At 42.2% G+C, this 21,547-nt stretch overlaps 1 protein-coding gene across 6 annotated transcripts in view; it reads left to right on the top strand.

The window, feature by feature from the left end:
* The window catches only part of DNAI1 (dynein axonemal intermediate chain 1), a 138,909-nt gene that overhangs the window by 72,248 nt on the left and 45,114 nt on the right, over positions 1-21,547 (top strand). For 5 of the 6 annotated variants that reach the window (XM_054002477.1, XM_054002474.1, XM_054002479.1 and 2 more), the window contains exons 14-16: positions 9,429-9,518; positions 14,776-14,863; positions 16,673-16,752. In XM_054002477.1, the coding sequence (XP_053858452.1) occupies positions 9,429-9,518; positions 14,776-14,863; positions 16,673-16,752 (258 nt within the window). The remainder of the gene's footprint in view (positions 1-9,428; positions 9,519-14,775; positions 14,864-16,672; positions 16,753-21,547) is intronic. The other variant, XM_054002478.1, reaches the window with a different exon arrangement.

Raw genomic sequence — 21,547 nt, 5'->3', positions numbered from 1 at the left:
CTTACTAATGAAAATATTATATAGAACTGAGCCTGATGCCTTGAAGAGGTTACCTAGAACAGAGGCTAGACAAAATTAAAAGAATAAAACTAAAAAAGTTAAAAGAAACAAGGATAATCTCTCATGGGAACCATCTAGAGATGTTCTCCCATCTGGTCAAGAATCGCTGTCTAAACTCTTGGGAATTTATTTTCAAGCACTCAGCCACTTCACAGTAATTTCTTATCTTTCTTCTGAAGACATCATAGGGAGTATGCCGAAAGCCTTACAAAATTAAAGATAAGAAATCTACTCTTTCTTTTAGACTTGTTACCCTGATAAGTAAGGAAATAAATTCTCTTTGACAAGGTTTTTTTTTGAGGAGACCATATTCACTGATTCTCGTTTTCTTATCCTGTACATATGTACAGATGACTTAATACTTTGTTCCAGCTCTCAAAGTTCAGCATTAGGCTGACTCATCCACTGTCCTTTAACCTATCCTTCAAGACAGGATTGTTTTGTGTTTCCTGGGGGCATTTTCCCCTGTTCCTGTCCCCCAGGACCTCTCCTCTCTTCTAGTTTTCATAGCTAATTGCTATGAAATTCAGAGATTGCTTCAGCTGCTCACTTAAGTACCCTAGATGTAATTTCATCAGGCCTTACAGAGTCAGATATATCTGCCTGTACTCCTTAAAGTTAGTTTTGTTAAATGTCTAGTTACAGTTTATTTTTTTATATGTCACTGAAAGAAAGGCAGCCTTAATGCTTCTGTTTTACTTGTAGTTTGATGTGGGACTTGCCTTCCTTTAAACAATAAATGGATTCTAGGAGGGAGAGGCTCAAATGAGCCTTTCTGGGTTATCTGATTTTGTTCTCATGCAGGCATCAGCCTCCTGGCCTAAAAAGTAATTTTTGCCTCAAAAAAGTCTCCAGCATCGTCCCCATGGAAGTATCTCAGTCAGTGGCAGAGAGGTGACCCCAACTCATGGACTCTTTTTACCGTGAAGTTCCTGGATGTGCAAAAACTCCTGAGTGTGACAATGACAGCCCAGCTCTCACCATATGGCAGACCTGGTTCTTCATCTCTGGGATGGTCTCTCCTCTTTTGTTGTGGCTTGCTTCACTGTGTTTATACCAGTATTTTTCTAGAGCCCAGGGGGGCAGATGTGGACAGGGACTGTGCTTTCACAGCAGGGTTTCTGAGGGAAAAAAAAAAAAAATCAAGCAGTAATACCTTCTATGACAATGTTGACCAAAGCATGCCTTTTTAAAAAGAATTTTGAGATCTTCCATTCTTACTAGACATCCCACAGAAATGCTCCCTGTTTCCCAGGAAATAGACAGGAATGGCAAAAAATGCAGATAGAGACCAGTAATCTCTTTTGCTCAGGGTGCATCACAGGACAGGAGCTCTTTATGCCCTTTATGCAGGAGCCCTGCTGGCTCCAGCATGGACATGTTGGTGATTCCATGGTTCTGGTGCCCCTCACTGAAAGACCAGCTGGTCATACTAAGGTTCCTGCCTGCCTGCCCACATTTACCTTTGGCAGAAGTCCACACCTACAGATAACCAGAGCACAGCTAAATCTTCTCCACAGTCATATTATATGCTCCAAGTGTAAGCAGGACCCAGAAGCTCTTTCTTCACCAAATATAGATTTAGCCAAAGAGTCTGACTGTGCTGCTTTGACCTTTGACCAGGCTGCACTCAGTTATCACAGCCCTTTAAAATCTTCATTACTGCCTTGAGTCAAAATGAGTCATCTGGACTAAGCTCAGTTTTTGCTTTTATCTCAAATAACAAAGGTGAGGAATGAAGTTTTCTGTCTTCCTTCCTCCCACCTCTACATAAGATAACTTGTACTGCTGGCCAAGTTGGCACTGAGGAAGGGCTCCAGACACTGCACTGTTCCTCACCTCTAAGCCTTCCTCTTCCTGTCTCTGGATGTATAAAAACTGATGCTGGAGTTACTTTGCTTGTGAGTTAAGTACTCTACTTTCTAGATGGCCAAGTGATTAATTTTGGTGTGTCTCTTGTGACTAATTGCAGGAGAGCAGCCTTGCATTTTGCTTACACTCGTCAGGGTACCTGGCCTTGGCTTCACTTGTGGTTGCTGGCAGAGGATCCTCTGGGAAGTGTTAAGGTCCACTTATTGTGTCAGACATGATGAGCAGCAAATGCAGAATAGCTGGCAATGTCCTTGATGGAGGGCATTTGGGAACTTTGTTGTAGATGCACTGCTTTGTCTCAGCACCAAGGATGGACAAACTATTTTCTCTAGCAAAATAAAAAAGTCAGAGGACTCTGGATAAGCTGAGTGTAGAAGCAGACTTTCAGACCAGCAGATCCCTTGGCAAACAGCACAGATAAGTGACCCAGAAAGGAGAATAACCAAAAAAATTGTGATTTATCATTGACAGGAAAAGAAAGTGAAAGATTTCTTCTCTGCTGGTAATGACTTGATGTTTCTGGATGCTGTTTTGGTGAAAGTTGCTGTCAGGAATCAACAAGAAACACATTTGAGTGGGTGACAGCATGAAGAAATAGAACTACTTCTTAGTTCAAATCAGAAACTGCTATAAGGTAGTCCAGGAAGATATTTGCACTAGAGCACAGGGCAAATCAAATCAGGCTTTGGAAGACGTGACCTGTGGAACAATTTATTGTAGATCCACACTTCAACATGAGCCCTCAGCATGATGCTGGGGCAGACTAAAAGGCAGACTAGCTGCAAAATGGAGAAAGTGTCCACTACACAGATCAAAGGTGCCCACAGCTGGACTAGCATGGCCAGGTTTAGGTGGGTATTCCCAGTTGTAGTTTGGTCTGTCTTAGTCTCTGAAAGAATCCATACAGTTTTCATCTGCCAGCTGGTGAGCTGGGCCATTGTGCAATAGATGCAGCCAAACTGCATCCATGAGAGTTTGTGCTCTTGCTAAATCCCAGCACATGTTCAGCTTGTCCACCTCAAGTGAGTCCAGAGCTCTTCTGGCACTTTGCTTTGGCCCAGGCTTGTGCATTCTGACACAGGAAATGTGGTTTGGACAGCAGGTTTGTGTCTGTGCTTGGCTGCCGGGTCAGGCACTGCAAGAGAGAACTGAGGCTGATTCCCTTCCTCAAGGGTCAGATGTTTGCCAGTGGGAAGCCTGGAGTAAAAGTCTTTAGCCTCTGTGAATATAAGGAGAAGGGTCCTAATCCCACTGCTTACATTGTGTGACCGAGGTATGGGCAAAAGAGGATGGCTGAAAGTGCACAGCAGGGCTGGGAAGCACTTGTACTTCTGTGGACTTGTGCAAGTCTGCAAGTCTGTGTCTCTCTTCAGCTAAGGAGGCAGGTGAATGAAATCCCTGAGCTGCTGGGCTGGGCAGAATGGCAGAGCCTCTGAGAGGGGCCTGTGCAGCTGCATCTACAGCTCAACAGTGACTTACAAAGAAACGCTTGAGGCACAGAAACAAAGACATGTCTAACGCTGAGTATTAAGGAAAAGCACAAACATAAATTAATAAAAAGAAGTGAATGTGTTAAGTGAGCTGTGGTTATCCTGGGTCATTAAAGGGAAAGGGAAAACTTTTGGGAACCATGTAAGTAGTTAAAGGAATGAAGATATAGAGTTATTACTAAAGCAAGCTTTCAGCTACTACTGAGTGGTATGAATAAGGATGAAATATTTGATGCTGTATTCTTTAATCTTACCATGAGTGTCTGAGACTCTCTGCTTAATGTAACAAGAGGATAAAAGCACAGGTCAGAATAAGGAAAGAGCATATTAAAGAATATTTAGATAAGTTCTTGCTCATCAGCAAGATCAGATTAATCATACCCAGGAGCACTTAAAAGAAATAACCAGACCAATTTTATGCCATTATATGCATTTCAGAGAGTTTTTGGGCTACATCTGTCCTGGGTTTTAGGCAGAGGCTGGGGTTTGTGTACAAACCCATTTACAGCATGTGAGCTGAGTGAACACCTTGACTCAGAGGCAGGGTTGGGATGTGCTCTGCAGCATGGATGAGGGGAAGCACCACTCCACTGTCACCTAGGGACTCACACTTATTTGTGTACCTATGCCATGGGCAAACTAAAATATGATAGTCTACTGTCATGAGTCCCCACACACCTTTCAGTGATGCTGTAGAGCCAATGTCTGGCTAAAAGGTATCTGCAGGTTCTTTCTTCAAAGGACCTGTCCTTAAATGCAGGAGGGGAAGTGGTACAGACAGAGTACCAGAGCCCAGAAAACAACATCTGGACAATTCACCCAGCTAGAGGCATCCAAAGCCAGCCATAGGAGGTAAAAATTGTGGGTAAGAGCACAGCAATGCATCAGGTTGCAGACTGGCCTGTAGCACCAGCATGGCCAGGGAAAGGAGGAAAGATCTCAAAGGGCTGGAAGGAGTGGAAAAATGTCCGGAGGAAAATGATAGAATTGGACCCAGGGAATTACTGACCAGTCAGACCAATTTCAAATACTGGAAAAGCACTTGAATAAATGGCAACGCTAGTGTTAAATATCTACCTAATAAGGTGATTCAGAGAAGCTGACATGGATTTGTCCAGAATAGATTATTAAGCCAGTACAATTTCTTTTCCTTTTTTTCCAGAGAGATGAGCCTCATGGATAAGGGAGAGGCAATCAAGGTTATCAGCTCAATCCATCTTGAACTAAAACTTTTGATCTAGGCTTACACAGTGACATACATATAACCAAAGCAGAGAAAAATGAATTAGGTAAAATCGCCACAAAGAGGCTGCACAGGTGGCTGAAGCAGTGTGCTCAAAGAGCAGTTATACAGAGCTGACTGTCAGACTCTGAAAGTGCTACAAGTGAGACTCTCCAGCTGTCGCTTCTGGTCTTTTTTTGATCAATACTTTCATTAACAACTCAAGTTACAGAATAGGGAAGCCCCCCTGGGAGGACAAGGCACTTTGCAGGACATGATTATGTTCAAAATTATCTTGATAAATTGGAAGAAAGGCCCAAAATCAATGTGATGAAATTCAATAAAGACAAGAGCAAATACTGCATTTAGAGAGGGGAAATTAAATGCACAGATACAAAATAGGAGATGGCTGGTTAGGCAGCAGGGCGCCCAAGGAGAAGCATAGAATCAGCATTGCTGATCACCACCAGTTGTTGCACAAAGATATGTGTCATTCTAATTAATTAGCAAGAATGTAAGAGAAAGGAGGTTGTAACTCAGGGTAGTCCTGTGCCATGTGTTTGCAGCTGCAGAACCAGGCTGAAGAGGAAGAACAAGAGTGGTGAAGGCTTGGGTTCTGAAGACAGGACCTGGAAGCAGCAGCTGAGATAGTTGATTTGAGCTGGAGAGAGGGAAAAAGAGAAGAGAACAGTGGCACAAACTTTTCTTGCCCTTTTGAAAACTGTTACAGAAGGGGAATAAACTGTTGTTCTTTGCATCCACTGGGGAGATGGTAAGGAGTAATTGGCTTGACTCTTGGTAAAGGAAATCTTCTGTGCAAGGGCAATTAAGCACTGATGTATCTACAGGGAGGTTTTTGAGTTCCTGTTGTTGGAGACTTGTGAGAGCAACCTGTGTGAATTGTCACCAGTGGTAGGAGAGTGTCTGATTTCACCTCAGAAGTGAATAGATATGCATTTTGTGTCCCTCCAAACCCTGCAATGCCATGATGGCTTTGCCTAGGAGTCTACTGATAGCCAGGTTGGCGCTGGAATGAATTTGTCCCCAGGTCAAAACAGCATGAACTTACTTCAGCAGCCCAAGGAGATGTTTGTATGCCAAAGTCATCTGAGTGTCTTACTTGCCAGTTCATGTAAGGGTGAACCAGGGGGTGGGGGGGATTGATAGTGCCCTTGTTTTTCCTCTTCCCTAGCTGGGCCAGATTTTGTTAGTTTTTTTCAGGCCCCGAATGACAACAAATCTGCCTTGTTTCACTTAGGGCAGGTATCAGCAGGGCCATGGTATAGCAATGCTGACAAAGGCCTCCTTGAAGGATAATTATAGGGAAAGAAAGGGAAGAAATTTCTCATCAATTCAATTGCTCATTAATTTAATTAATTAATCAGTTAATGTGCATGTGTTGCATGTGGGACCCCATACCTGAGTTTGGTAGATCTGTGTTTGCAGTAGCTTGTGCCTGCACCACACTCCAGACTCTGGGCCAGGGTAATTTTGACCAATTGTATTGTGTCAGTGCAAGTGACTTACAGCCTGTGTCCCATGAAAACGGATCAAGCATTATTTATTTCACTGGAATGACATCAGAAATGTGGGCATTTTCAAATCAGATTGGATAAATGGTTTAATCTCCTGCTGGACAGGAGCTGCCAGAGATAAAAATGATAGTATTATCTCACTAGAAATGAATGGATTATCACCCTGCTAACCTTCTGTACATAGTAATGAGCATGAGATCTTAATATTTATATTTCTGTGTATTAAATAAGGTTTTGAATTGTCTCAAATTCTTTATAAATAAATGAGCTTTAAGAAATCAAAACTGGTAGGCTGTTCTTACAGCAATGAGTTTCACACACTAATTTTGCACTGCAATAATAGTCAAGTTAAAGATCACTGAAAAAATTGCTTGCTTTTGTTACAGTTCTCATCATGATCAGGAACAGAAAATGCCGCTTTTTGCTTGCTTGTCTCTTCTCTGCTGTTTACATGCACTTTTCTTTCTCATGTGCTTCTTTACTCTGTTTGTATCATAGTTTAACTTTTGCTCTAAATAATTTCACATAACCAAAATCCTTGGCTGATTATCACATGCTTCAGGGGGAAAATTAACTGCATGCCACTGTGCAGACAGTTGCTTGGTTCTGTCCTCAAATACTCCACCCCTCACAGATACTGCTAATGATGGGAGGTTGTGCCATGTTGACAAGCCTCTGGGAGCAGAGAAAAGGCCAGTTCTGAGCAGATGCCCAATTTGATTGCAGTATCATGAGGGCTAATTACTCTAATAAGCATTTATGGGATTCAGAGATCAGGAGGAAAAAAGATCACAAACATGATTAAGGTGTCAAAGGTGTTGAAGGAAAATTGAAAGTATTAAGTGCCAATTTCTGTTTTCTGAAATTCAAGCTACCATCACTGAGAGCAGCTAATATTCATCTGAGGGCAGAGCCTGGTGTCCCTGAGAGGCTGTTTTTCAAGCTGTCTACAAAAAGTACTCAACAAACAGTACTCAAGTACTGTTGTCTGCTTTGAATAGAGAAGCAAGAATACCCCAAGCAATTCAGCCTACTTGACTTTGGGGCTGGTGACCCCACCTATCCATGTGATGGATTAAGAGCTGTGACACCTAACTAATAGGAGAAAACTTGAATAGCTCTCCAGCAGAGAGAGGTTATTTGGAGTAGGCAATCCCTGGGGTAAAAACTCTTTGCTTTGGGAATGCTGAAAGGAATTAGCTTGGGAAAACCCCCCCATGAGCTCATGATAGCTCTTATGCTGTTTGGTCACCTCCAGATGAGGTTCTTGCAACACTGTGTTAGTGTAGACATCAGGACCCAGAAGTTGTGTCTGCACAGAATGATGGGGATGGAGTAAAGCTGCTGAGCCTTCATCCATGTATTTGCCAGTGGTCTGATGGTCTGCAAAGTTTTTCCCAATTATTTGGGACAACAAGCTGGAGAGGAAGAATATGTGTTAGAGGAGGACTCTGTTGGACGTACACATAAAAACGTCTTACTGTCAGACCATTTTAGAGTGAGATTTAAAAAATCTTTTGATTCAAAATATGACCTTTTTTCTTGCCCAGCATGAGGCAGATTGGACATGTTTTTGTAACCAGTGTCCCTGAGCTCTGCATTTCCCACCTTGAATTAAACCTTCTCACTATGCCACCTCCTTCATTTGAAGCAGCTGCTCGTGACTATCACTGTCAGCAGTAGCTCATGATCACAGGGAGATGTTCTTGGAATAGATACACCCAGCACATCTTGTCCACAATGGGTCAGCCTTGGCAATCATTGTCCTGTTGAACCTGCTTTTTAATCATTAATCATTTTATCCTGGGTCATATTGAATTATACTATTCCTTTAATGCCAGATAAAAGAAGTAGTTCCACATAGAAAATTGCCATTTCACCTGTGCAGGGATATTCAAAGGTATATGCCACTCAAAGCTCTTCAGTTGTGTCTTATAGGCATGAAACTGGCATCTTGAAGTATTCTCAGATGGATTCCTCTTACATTCTATTTTTCCTTCCTCAGAAAAGGAAGAAAATGTTCAGTGGAGGGTTAACTACTCTCTTATTTAATTGCTCTTGCTGAGTCTCTTGCCGAGTCTCTTGCTTAATTTTCATGCTCCACAGAACTTCACAGTCTAAACAATTTTACAAAAGAGAATTAACAGTTTTTCACAAGGACCTGTCACAGGAATACCCAATCTGTGTAATTAAAGTATTGAGAAGGCTGTTTGTTTTCTGGACTAGGTATGAGTTACATAAGTGGTCATGGATAGAGTATTTGGTAAGTTCTGGGATGATCAAACTCATTTATCATGTTTATGGGATGATGTTAAGGGAATTTTATGTGCCCCACTGCTTGGACAGGAACTGATATACCTTTGAAAAACTTTTGAGAACCTTCTAAAGTGCTTGTCCCCATCCTGATCTGACAGATGCCAACAGGAGTGTGTGCTGACAGACCCAGTGACAAGTCATTCTTTTCCCTTCAGTCTGATTGAATTCCCAGATCTGAAAATCGAGTGTTCTTAATGCTTTTGGTCTGACTGAAATGTCTCTTCTAAACTGTAAGCCATTTATCTGAGTTCTAATCTCTCCTGCTGAGCTGTCACAGTCGAAAGGCAAATCTCCTTACCAGGCAGACAGATGCTCTGAAGGTGTAGGGAGCATTTCAATTTTAATGGAGAAGTTTTCATCTCCCTGAAATAGAAGTGCCCCAAAGACCCTTGTCACACGTTGCTTGCAAGGTCTTGCCTGCACCCCACATAGGGGCAGAAAGCTAATTTGAGGTTGTCTGGCTGAAGGGTAGCCATGTGTCACTGCTCTTGGAGTAATGTAATTAGTCAAATGTGAAAGGCAAGGCTAATGCTTGGGGATCTTTGTGTGGTGTCACTGGTGGTGTTTGGAGATGTCTTAGGGCTCTCTGGGATGGTGCTGTGCCACAGTGTAGAAGTCTGGTGCATAGCTCAGACACCTCATAAGGCCTGTCCTTGATGGCTAATGCTCCAGTGGCCACGGGTGGGTGCAGAGTTTCCAGCTGAGGGGCTTTACTCCCTTGCTGGAGCATCCTGCAGGAAAGTGACTGACCAGAGTGCTTAGGACAGTTGCTGGTGGAAACAAGTGTTCATAACATCAAACCTCCAGGGTGCAAAACAGCTGCTCTTTAGGAAGGATTTCAGAAGACCTTGCTGAGGCCATGGGACTCTGTCCTGCTAATGCTAAACGCCTTGTGCTGACCGGGACTGTCTTCTTGTTTCTTCTTGTTTTAAGGTCAAGTGGCAGAAGGATGACATGGACAACAATTCCAACTTTTTTTCTGTCTCATCGGATGGGCGGATTGTTTTGTGGACTTTAGTTAAGGTAAACAGTAGGTGGCAATTTCTTTTTCCAGTCAAATTATAACCAATTGCTTCAAAAGTTCAGTGATTCATTAGTATTATTTTTATTTCTAATGAGCTTTAAAATAAATGTCAGCAATAGCAGCTGGTGCAGTCACAGCTGGATCTGGGGCTCCACAATGAACTCTGAAATGAAACAGGGTCAGCCTACTCATTGTCAGGACGTAACCTTCATCCTGCCTGCACGTATAGCATCCCACAGGCCTGAAAATGAGAGATCATTTTCCTACTTGGCAGCAGCAGGAATTCAAGCCTGGTCCTTGTTCTCAACACTTTATTTGTCCCAGAAGGGTCAATTAGTCATAGAACAGAATAACCTGCTTTATTTCACAGCTTCCAGATTCTCATCCCCAAAATGCTCCCCTACAGATTGCAATTTGAATTGGGAGAGGGTCAATTTAAATTTCTCCTCATGTGGGACAGAGTGAGTAGTACAAAGTTTGCATTGCAGTGGGATGGCAGCATTCTATCAGACAGGCAGAGGGCTTCCCCCTGCCATGACATTGCCTACTCCAATACACATCCAATACAACTTTTTAAAACTGGTTTGCATGCCCTGCCTTTGTTCGCTTTTCCTTTTGGAGTATGTTGAAATACGCTGATAGAAACCTAGAATTAATGTCCCAAAATGTCCCTTAGATTCATGTCTCTGAATCTCAATGTGTGGGTTTTTCTGTTGGCTATTTCATTTTACATTTAAAGATTTCAAATCTCTTGCTAAAAAATAATAGCATTGCCCTAAATATGAGTTTGAAGCAGCTGTCCCATTATTCCTCAACAAAAGAAAAAATTTCTTTACATCCTAGGATGCTCATTTTTCAATCTGTTATTCCAAGGCTTGCCTGTTCTGAAATTTTTAGGCCTTGCTGCAATGGCAGGGATTAATTTCTAGCATTATATGTAAATCTTAGCCTCATGTCCAATTCAGGAACAGGAGCATCTCCTATGAACAGTGTAAGCACAGGCAGACGGCACAGATTTTGAAGTTATTTTTTATAGACTTTTCCAGGTTCATACATGCAGCTTCAGAATCAAAAATCCCTTCTGCAAATGCATCCCAAATCCTTCTCCCAAAAGAGCTCCCTAGACAGGGACAGATTAAGAGTGTCCCAGCACTCAGCTCCTGTGTTTTCCCCCATTTTTGTTTGAAAGTAAAACCAGTGAGAGACTCCAAGTCAGAAATACAATTTAATAGGAAAAGGAAAAAAAAAAATCCAAAATACATACAATAAAACGAAAGAAAAACCACTGACAGAGTCAGAATACAACCTGACACCCTGTTGGTCAGGGTGTTGGTGCAGTCCAAATTGGAATGGCTGCAGTCCTCCTGGAGTGTCAGGTGTGGTTCTGTTGGAGCAGTGATCCTGTAGAAGGGTGTAGTCTTCCTCTGAAGATCCAGTGGAAAAGGCAGCTGTTCCTCTGGGAATCCTGTGGAAAGGCTGAGTCTGGTGTCCCAAAAACTCAGATTATATCCAGGTAGGAATGCTTGGCTCCTCCCTCTGGGGTGAACATCTCACAATGGGATGCTGTAACTCTTATCAGTCATGCAGTGACATTTAATAGGCCATTAACAGCAGATGTCTCCCCAGGGGGGAGGATTGGTTTGTGGAAGAGATAAAGAATACTGCCCAATAAACAGAAGAAAAATGCCACACTTCTAATAGATGGCAAATAGAATACATCTTGCCTTGCAATCTAGGACATCTCCTGAGTATGAATACCCAAAAGATTTGGGTTGAAGTGGGTAGTACATGCCTGCATCCAGAAACATCCAGCTGAGGTGATTTGGCAGGGTACAATTAGCAACTGAGCCCCAGTAACTGAGTGTGCTCAGCACGGTCCCCTTAGGAGGCAGGAAACACTGGCTGAAGTCTCTTACTTCAGAGAAATACCATAACTGGGACAACCTAGGTGTTTGCAGATGGACTCTGAGAGCAGCTCACCCAGCAGAGGGTCTTTTGCACAATGCTTAACTTTTCCTCATCATAATCTGTGCTTTTGCTGTCACTTGAGCACATAGGGGTTTTTTTCTAAGTATCCTTAGTATGACTTCTAAGATCTGCATCCACTTAGCCCGTTGTCATTTCTACTTATTCCTTGCATTACTGTAATGAACTTGTCCATGTGAAAAGACTATTTTAAAGGTTTTTTTTGGTTTTTTTGGTTTGGTTTTTTGTTTGTTTGTTTGTTTGGGTTTTTGTTTTTGTTTTTGTTTTTGTTTTTGTTTTGTTTTGTTTTTTAAGATGAAATTACCTCAGAAATTGCCAGAAGTGGTATTTACTTAGTAGTCAGGGGTGGAAAACAGTGATGTTTTAGGTGCTGTCTGCTGTGGACATTTTTGGGGAGGACAGATATTCAACAGGGAAAACAAGAAACAGGATGAAAATAATGTTTTGTTATAATCTGTGGGGTTTTTATCCAGCAAGGAGAAATGGACAATCTGCTTGAATTCCAGTTTCACAAGAGCTTTTTTTGGGTTTCATTTAGAGTAAAACTGAAGATATTCCAGTGGTTTTCTATTCTACAAAACCATGGTGCAAACAGGGAATAAATGAAAGAGTTCTTTGTTAATCTTTTCGAGAGGGCTATCCAAAAATAAAGCTTCTTCAAACACTATTAGCTGTTTGACACTTTCAAAGCTGAGAGCACAAAGTGAATAATTTCATTCTTTCTTCCAGCTGAATATTTGGCAAACCACACTCAAGATTTGGATAGGAGTTGTCAAATGTTAGCCAGGGACAATTGATCTACCTTGACCATAGTGGTTGTCTCTGTTAGAAATGGGCACAATCACTTTGGACAAATTTCATGAAAAAGCACATTAATTATGTGTACTTAGACTGTCTTGACTTGACTGTGGGTCCTCATAAAGATGTAAAACATCAAGGAAGGATGCAGGACTTCTGCTGCTGGATGATTCTATGTGCCCTCTTTGGGTGTACACATTCAAAAAGGAGAAATGTCTCAGCCATTTCAAAGAATTGTTTGGGATGCAGCATGACACTGCTTCTCAGGCTGATGCTCAGCAATCCCATATTTCATTAGTAGTCGTAGTTCACCCCCTCCTGTGTGACCTACAGCTAAATTACTGAACAGCTCTGGGCCTGCTTCATCACTTAAGGCTAATAAGAGCTAAGGGGAAAACAGCAGCTGTAAGGCCTGATTTACTAATGCTTACAAAGTGCTCTGCAATTATTAGGCAGAAGCAACATATTATTGCTTGGTATTCCTGGAAGGCCAAATTGTCAGCAGGCTGTTTACCCAGAGGTATATGTGAATGGCTCTGGTGACAAAGAGCCCCAGGAACAGAAGCACTTTTTATGCTGTGAAGCTGGGTACAAGATAAAGCCAGCACAGCAGGGGAGACTGCACAAGCAGAGTCCTTTGTGAAGGACAGGGGTTGCAGAAACTGTCCACAGGGGCCTCTGCCAGGTTAAGGTACTGGCAAAAATCTTCAGAGGAAGGCTGCAGAAATGTGTGCGCTTAGAAAGAAGGTCTCTTGAGGTTTGCCTTTCTACCAGAACACAGCGATAGTGTACCAGCACATCTGTGGGCCTGCAAAGATCACGTCTGTCACACTGGGTGTATCAACATGACCCACTGCAGGCAGCTCCAAAGCTGGTCTTTAGACTGGACTCATGTCTAGAACAGGGCACATGCTTTCTGGAGAGCAGGCAGACCTGGGAGCCTGGGCAGGGGCAAGTGCCTGCTTAGCTTGTCCTATCTGCACTCCCAACAACCCACCAGCACTGGTATTTGGACGTGCAGTGGAACGTACTCTGCTGCTCTGGGTGCTGCTCTTTCCAGTTCATGCACATGTACACGAGCACATGTGGCCTCTTTCTTAGCATCTCTCCTGCCTTTACCCACTGAATCAGACTTGTAACCAACATGCTGTAAGAGCTGCTAAGGTGGAACTCTGCAGGAGTCTGTCCTGCTTCTTGCTCCTCTCTCAGAGAACAATTTGCTGCTGTCAATAGGACAGCACATGTGGGTGTGCAGCAGTGAGAATTAGTGAGAAGGAAGAACATTATGGGGTTTTGACCTTTGTTGAAACTTCTGTAACTTTGTAACCCCAGAGTATGATAAAAATGCCTTCTAGAGCATTGTCCTCTCTCAACTGCAGTAATGAACAGGTGCCCACAAGATCTTCTCCCACATTCCCCAACATGGAAATTCTTGGGGTTGACTTTGCCAGGCAGAATCTCTTTTTCCACCTGAGTCCTGCTCTGGGCTAAGAGAAGTTTCAACTACAGCTTAATTCACTGAGCTAAGTAGTTATGTTTTATTCCCACAGAGCTTCAGTGGGATATTTGCAGATTATACTATCCAGTCCACACTGGAGCCCATACTGCTGACTAATCATTAGTTGTTTGTTCTTTTTATCACATATTCAGAGAATCACTGAATGGTTGGGGTTGGCAGAGACCTCTGGAGCCCCAAGGGTGTTCTTACAGGCACAGCCAACTCCATTCTGCAGTGTTATTCCAACTCCCAAAGCTAGTCTAAGAATGCAACTTTCCCTCTGGTAGTTTCTTTATATTTACCTACATTGTGTCTATTTGCATCTGTCTTTTGTCTCCCACCTCGTCTGTAAACTCTTTGGGACACAACTTTTGGCCCTGTGTTCACCTTGCACAGCAGTGTCATGATAGTTCTTTAGAACTCTGCTGAGAACATAAACATGGGGCAGTTTTCCCTTGGAGCAAACTGCTTGCTAGATGTTGCTGGCATCTCAGAGCCCATGAAGTTGAGAGTATTTTGAATTGAGGCTGCTCTGGGGATAACAAGATGTTAAGAAGCAAGAACTGGAAAGATGATAAGTTATTATTCATTAATGTAGGGCTTTAGTTCACTCCCTGAGAATATGAAATATCCATCTTAAACCACACAGGGTGATTTAACTAAACACTATGATTTAAGCTGACTGTGCCAACTTTCACTAAAAAACACTGACCCCGAAACTCAGAATTTTCCAGGTCAAGTGCACATGTCAAGGTAATGTACCAGTGTCTCTCAGTTCCAGTGCACTAAAGCATCACTTTCCTGAAGGTTTTGTGGAAAGCACCATGTTAGCAAGCTGCCAAATGTGAAACATTAAGCAACTTCTGGGCAGCTTTTTAGAATTCCTCCATAAAATTTGCTGTTTCAAAATACTGAATGTCTCTGTATTGTTGCTGCAAAGCATGCTATTCATGTAAAATCTCCTCTGCCTGCAGAATGAGCTGGTTCACATGGATGTCATCAAGCTGTCAGCAGATGAAACAACGATGCAGGGGCCAGAGGGGCTGCAGCTGCAAATGCTTGGTAAGAGCCCAAGTTCTTGCCATGCTGATTAATTACTGACACAAAGCCTCTAATCAGTCATTCTGGGAAATTAAACTGGGAGCAGGGTGTTGAGATGGAAAGGCGCTAAAGGAGGGCTATGACTCCTTGCTTTCATCATGCAGTAGGGCAAAGTCTGTCTGGAGCAATGGCCACTGAGTCAAGTTTTACTGGTTACATATTGCCTTTACTTACATAAAAAGATGAATTGAACATTAATCCAAGAAATGTCCATTTTACTGGGCTATCTCTGTGTGGATAAAGTACACACACCTGTTTATGTCAAAACTTAGTTTTGTTCTTATTGTCAGACATTGATCTGGACTGGCAAAATCAAGGTGAAAAGAAACCTCTGCCCTTTCCTTTTGGGATGTGTCTCATCGAGTTTGGGCTCTGTAAAAACACAGCATCTATTCTGAGCTACTATGTTAGGCTTCCTCCATACAAAGTGGAGTCAATGCAGTCCTTCTAGGCTGAATGCTCTCATCCTGATTATACTGCGTTTGAGACAGGATGGGATGAGTCAGCTCTGGAGGTCCTCAACATCAGGAAGTCCTTGAGGAATCCTCTTATCATCCTTCTACACCTGCTTTTGGCTGAGAAGATGGGACCTCTGTTTGGAGGAGAGCCTTGCTCTGCTTTTAAGAATTGCTGTGTTTCTATGCTAGTAACTGCTGAACAGTCTGTGGGAAGCTTTGCAGTGCCACAATAGGTTGCAAGAAACCAGCTAAAGCAGCACACTGCAGAACTCTCAGGGCTTTGGGATTATTTGTTAGTGTTACTGGGAAATGGATTTTCAAAGACTTGTCTTGAATATTAAACAATCTATTTGAATGTTAAAAATGCAGATGGTATTAGAGAGTTGAAATTACCCTAACAATTCCTTTGAGAACTACATTTTATTAATGTTAAAGACATAATGCTTGAGGTAACTGCCTGCACCAGAAGTTTCTGTAACTGTGTGCTTCTGAGCCTTGTCTGCCCATTCCTGTTTCTCATCTGATGGTTGCTGTGAGTATTCCTGTGGTAGGGACAGCCTCAAGTAGTTCTGGCACTCAACAGACATCCCATCTTCTGCTCAAGAACCCTGCTGAAATTTTCTTTCACCAACATGTGAACTGGCTTTCTTGGATGGTGATACATCTGCCTCAGGAGCAGAGGCCAGAAAAGCTCAATGAGTCACATCCTGTTTGTGGTTGACACCTCTTTTAAACATAGTTCACAATGTTGCACAATTCAGGGCTTTTGACGTTAACAGGATTCTTCTGTCCCTAGCAGAGAATTTCTTCCCAAAACACATTCTTTGCTATTGGCTTTACTGAAGTGAGCCTGCTAAATGGTTTCTGAATTAAGGGAAAAAAGAGCACAGGCAGGTATGATGGGATATTTTCTCACTGGGCTCTTTTATGCATAGGAAACCACTTACATTTTTGTGGATGTAAGATCTGTTATTCCCCAATAGGAGGTGACCAGATCCTTACAATATTTATGTTTGCACCAGGTATTTTAGGCTTTTAGTAAAATGAATCGTAGGCTAAAGTGGTTTCCAGTTCCCTTCTGGTCCTTTCAGTGCTCTTTTACATGTCTTCGGGGGTGGCTTTTCAAATTTCAGGTCTTGGGGACACACAGCTTGGAAAGTTTAGTGGAAGGGTTGGCTTTGATTTCTTTTGGGAGCTTCTGGCTAATAAATCACTTCTGAAAACACAGGCAGTGTGTGTTTACCATAGTCAGGAAACATGTTTTGGCCAGCTGAACCAATTCTCTACGTGACAGACCTTTTTTTGTTAACAGGCAGTGGGACATCGTTTGATTTTCACAAAAAGATTGACTATTTGTTTCTCGTTGGTACTGAAGAGGGCAAGATCTATAAGGTAAAAATGATTTCTTTATCCTTTGTTTTACATCCCCTGACCCATGTGTGTCTTTCAGGCTCATCATCTGAACTATTTGCTCAGGTGGTAACAAAGTACAGCTTCAGAGCCTGGTCCTGCCCTGGGATGCCTGTGGTGAGCCTGAGACCAGATCAGCACTGCAGAGGGTCACAGGGAGCTCTCTGCACAGACCCAGTTAAGACCCTATTTTGAAGAAACTAAGTAGGATCAGAGCAGAAGTTAAAAGGCATTGATCCTCTGTCCCCATGACTGTGGGGAAATGGCAGGAAAGACATCAGCTCTTTTCCTTTTCAGACTCTTTAGCTTTTAGACTTTCCTTTTTAGACTCTCTTTCTTTTTAGAATAACTGTGAGCAGTGAGGCTAATGAAGCCATATTCCCTATGGATTAGCATCCTACAGCCCTCCCCTTCCACAATCACATAGAATCATAGAATCATTTAGGTTGGAAAAGACATCTAAGATCTTTCTAGATCCTTTCCCAGTCCCACTTTCTACTTGCTCTCCTATCCCCAGTCCATTACTACATACCCAAACCTTCCTCCTCCTGATCACCCCATGCTGTTCCTAGGTCGGTGATCCCACGTCCACACTGTAACCCTTGTTTCCTGCAGACAGTGCTGGTTACCTCCCCTCCAGTGCCCTCCTGCAGCCTGGTGCCTTGGTTCCCAGTGCCAGGCAGGAGCTGTCAGCCAGCCAGCTCCAGCTGTCTGGTGAGTGCAGCAGCCACACTGTGCTTGCCCTTCCCACACTGGGGGCACTGTCCAGATGTTTTGTCCTCTTTGGCCATTGCTTTTCACAGAATGTGTAAGACCTTATGTTACCACATCCCACATGCAGCCAGCTTTGGCTGAAATTGGCAGTGAGGGCAAATGTTGTTTGTGAAGAGAGATGAGCACACAGAAGGACACAGGCATCATGTTTTCTTGAGAAATTGAGTTAAAAATAGAAAGTTTTGAGTTCTGCTGTATTTAGCCTTGAAAATAAAGCCAGTAGCGCCTTCCTAATACAACTGTTATTTGCACAGCATTCCTCTGAGCTGGCTCTGGGGCTTTGTTAAATCTGTAGCCACAGCCCTTCATCATGGGAGTGTGGACAATCAGCAGGAAGCTGACATGCAGAGCAGATGCATGCAGCCATCCCTAGAGGATGATCTAAATTCTTTCCCCCATATCCCACCTGCAAAATGAACCTGAAACAGAATAATGACCCAAAGGAAATCCTATCTTGAAATAAGTATCAATCATTTAGGCAAGATGTGCTTAACAAATAAGTATCCCTTGCAGAGGATGCTGATTGAAATCTCTCCCTCTGCCAGGCAGTATCTAGGGAGGATTTTTGAGTAGTGCTCACTTGCTTTGGACAAGATAGGTACAGAAGGGAGGTGGGAGGAGTGGGCAGCTGAGCTGTTGGCAGTGGGCAGTGGGTAGGTGCATCGTTTTTTTGTTGGTGCTTTCAGAACACAAAACATCCATAAAGTCATGGGCAGATGTTCTGAGTTGTCTAGTCACCCACAAGAGTTGGTACCCTGGGTATTGAACTCTAAATTGATAGGTACTTGTAGGAATATAAAAAGGTAAAAGATACTTTCTAAAGCTGAGAAAGGCTGGGAAATTTCTAAACCTTCTCATGGGAAGCTAGGAAGTTAAGAACCAAGTGAATACATTTATATTTATCATAAGGAACAAGAAAGAACAAGAACTTATTGATAGTTCGAGATGTGAAAAGTGTACAAAGATAGAAGAAGTTTCCATCTTAAATAATGAATTATTGTGTATTGTTTGAAGTTCATAGAAGTCCTTTTGTTAATGTTAAACCCACGTGGGTCCTTTTCTTATTGGTTAGAGTATAATGACTTTACACCTTTTCTTTCATGCTATTAGTTCAAAGAAGATGTAGAAAAAGGCTTTGCATGGGCTGCCATCTTGTCTCTGATCTAGAGTTACATAGATGTTATTTTCCTGTGTCTCTTACTTTTTGCATGTATGATACAGACAGATAATAAATCCTAAGTCTGCAACCAGTCAAGATCCCATCCCATTTGTAGGACACAGACCAATACAGCAGACTGTGTTTAGTCCTGATCAAAAGGCAGTAAGGAACCACAGGTTTTAAATTCCTCTGTGATTGGGTGAGTGATGAATGTAGGTGAGTGTGGCAGTGGATATCAGTGTGAGATGGGGGCCATCAGGAGAAATATTTAGTATTGTGTCCTGGCTGAGTTATACAAGAAAGGAAACTCTTCATGGAGGAGCACTGGTCAGGAGACAATTTGACATTGAAAAAGCTGTAGGTGTTTCTGCCTTAAATAATCTTCAATGAAACTAGAACTAGGATGGGGTTTTAACATAATAAATGATCCCAGCCATGAAACCATGCAGATATTTTAGCATTTTTGTGTGGACAAATGTGGAGAGACACTGATACTTAGCATCTCCCCTTTCTTTGTCAGGGTTACTGGGAAGCAACATTCTTGAATTTGTGAGCCTCAGTGAAAAGTGACCATTCTCACATTGTGCAACACAGCCTTATAAAACCCTGTTGTTCCCATGGGCAGGAAGAGCCTATCTTCAATCAGACTGTAGGGGTCAACATAGGGAAATCTTATGTGTAGCAGGCTTTCACAATATCTACAAAAAACATGGGGAAGAGTGGTTCCACCCTTGGCATCCCGCAAGAGCTTGCTATAAGCAGTTTGAAAAGTTTTGGGGTCAGCTGCTGCTCCAGACATTTCTCAAGGAATACCATGCACCTTCATCACATACTTTATTGAAACATTGCACATCTGAACCCCTTACTGGAGCTGCCCATGGGCTGCCTCCTGCGGCCTTGCTCCACTTGGATACTGGGAACAATGACAGCCCCACAGTAACCTGAGTAGCTCTCAAGTCCTGTGGCTGGACTGAGCAGGAGTGAGCTGTTCAGATCTCTATGCTGCACTTGCATCTTGAGTGAAACAGACAGACTCCTCACGAGCTGTCTGAGTCAGGGATCAAACACGGGCTGCTCTCCCCTTGGGCTAAATTTTAGATTATTTATTAAATAAATTGGAAAGTGAATTCCAGAGAAACTTTTTTTTCATTTCCCCAGAAAGCAGGAATGCCCACAAATAGTATGAAAATATGTTAATTCTTTAGCTGCAGAACAATTATGGTGAAGTTCTGAAAATGGCTTCGTTAATAATGTTTCTGAAGCCAAGAAATCATTATCTAAATTACACATGGACTAATCTATTGCCCTTTTTTGTAGAGGAGAAACTGTTTCTGCGTTAATATGATTCTGTAACACAATTCTGAATGCTTTTTTGCATATCTTACTGGCTGTTTAGGAATTGTTCAGCTTGACATCAAAAAGTATGGTCTCTGAGATTCGTGTTGAAACATTGTGACTCTAAGTCTCTGGTCAGAATAACTTCCAATAAACAGGCCTTCAATAGAAAAATTGTGAGGAAATTGGAATACACTCATGCCTTCAATAGAAAAAATTGTGAGGAAATTGGAATACACTCATGTAAGAAAGGCTTTGGTTTTTTTAGTGTTAGGCAGCTTTCTTGAGAGTAACGAATATAATAAAACCTAGTGCAAGACTGACTAGAAGAAAAGGTTATTCTAATTTTAAACAAAACTAATTCCACTCATACTCATTCTCTTATACTATGTACTGGAACATTTGTATCTTTCTGTTCAGGACAGGATTATTATTATGATTATTATTATTATTATTATTATTATTATTATTATTACAGACGACAAAGGATGGTGGTTGTTGAATCCTTATCACATCACTTGAGTTTTCCCTAAAACAGGATGACAAACTGTTTTCTGGGCAGGTCTGACTTCCAGTGACCCTTTAGTAATAGAGAGATCATTTGCCTCAGTGTTTATCCTTGCTCTGTATTAGGCAAAGTTGTTTTCCGTGTCTGAATACTTTATGGTTTGAGTTCTGTTCCTCATCTTCTCACCATTTTATCTTTGGGGCTTCTGTCGTGTTCTGTCTGGTTGTCTAGTTCCTGGACTGACAGAATTTTTAATCAATTACCATAGGTTCTTTCTCATACCATTTCCTATTGTTCCTCCCTATGTGTTCATGTGCCTTGGTTTCTATTTGTGAGCCTTTCTGCAAATCTCAGCATTTCTGTTACAGACCTGTACAAGCAGTAACTGAGTTAAAACCAGAAGAACATCTGGTGTAGCTGGTGACAGACTGTCCACCACAACATGGGACACGTTTGTGTCTGGTTTCTAAAGAGCATCTGGATGTCCTGAGCTGCCTGAAAGTGCCCATGTTGGGCAGTACTGTCTTTCTGTTGCCAGATACAAACCTTCTCTGAAAAAAATTGCTCTTGGATTTCTGTATTGTGTAGATTCTCTGTGCTCCTGTTAGTGAAGTGAAGAAACTCTCTACCTTATAAGGACAGTAGTAACCACCAATTCACCAGGTATGTGGGAGAGTTTTGTGTCAGACTAACGTCTAGTGTAAACTGAAGTGCTGTTGATGAAGATTATTCATAAGTTTTGTGTCCTCAGAGTTCTCCTTTTCTCCCAGTATTCCTCCCACATGTTTTGTAGCCTTGTCAAGAGTCATCTTTGACTGGTTTTCTGTATTGCCATAGATGTATTTTTGCATTTCTGTCTCATTATATAAATACTGTTCACCATTCAAACACATCATTTAAGTAGGAGAAAAACACTCCCAGCAAATTTGAGCAGTGCTCTAGAAGATCAGAGAGGCTGCACAAATTCCTTCTCTCTGAATCTAGTCATCCCCTTCAAAGCT

The sequence above is a fragment of the Vidua macroura genome, chromosome Z (assembly GCF_024509145.1).
Source record: "Vidua macroura isolate BioBank_ID:100142 chromosome Z, ASM2450914v1, whole genome shotgun sequence".
In the NCBI taxonomy this organism is placed as follows: domain Eukaryota; kingdom Metazoa; phylum Chordata; class Aves; order Passeriformes; family Viduidae; genus Vidua; species Vidua macroura.
This window is presented reverse-complemented; position numbering and strand designations above follow the sequence as displayed.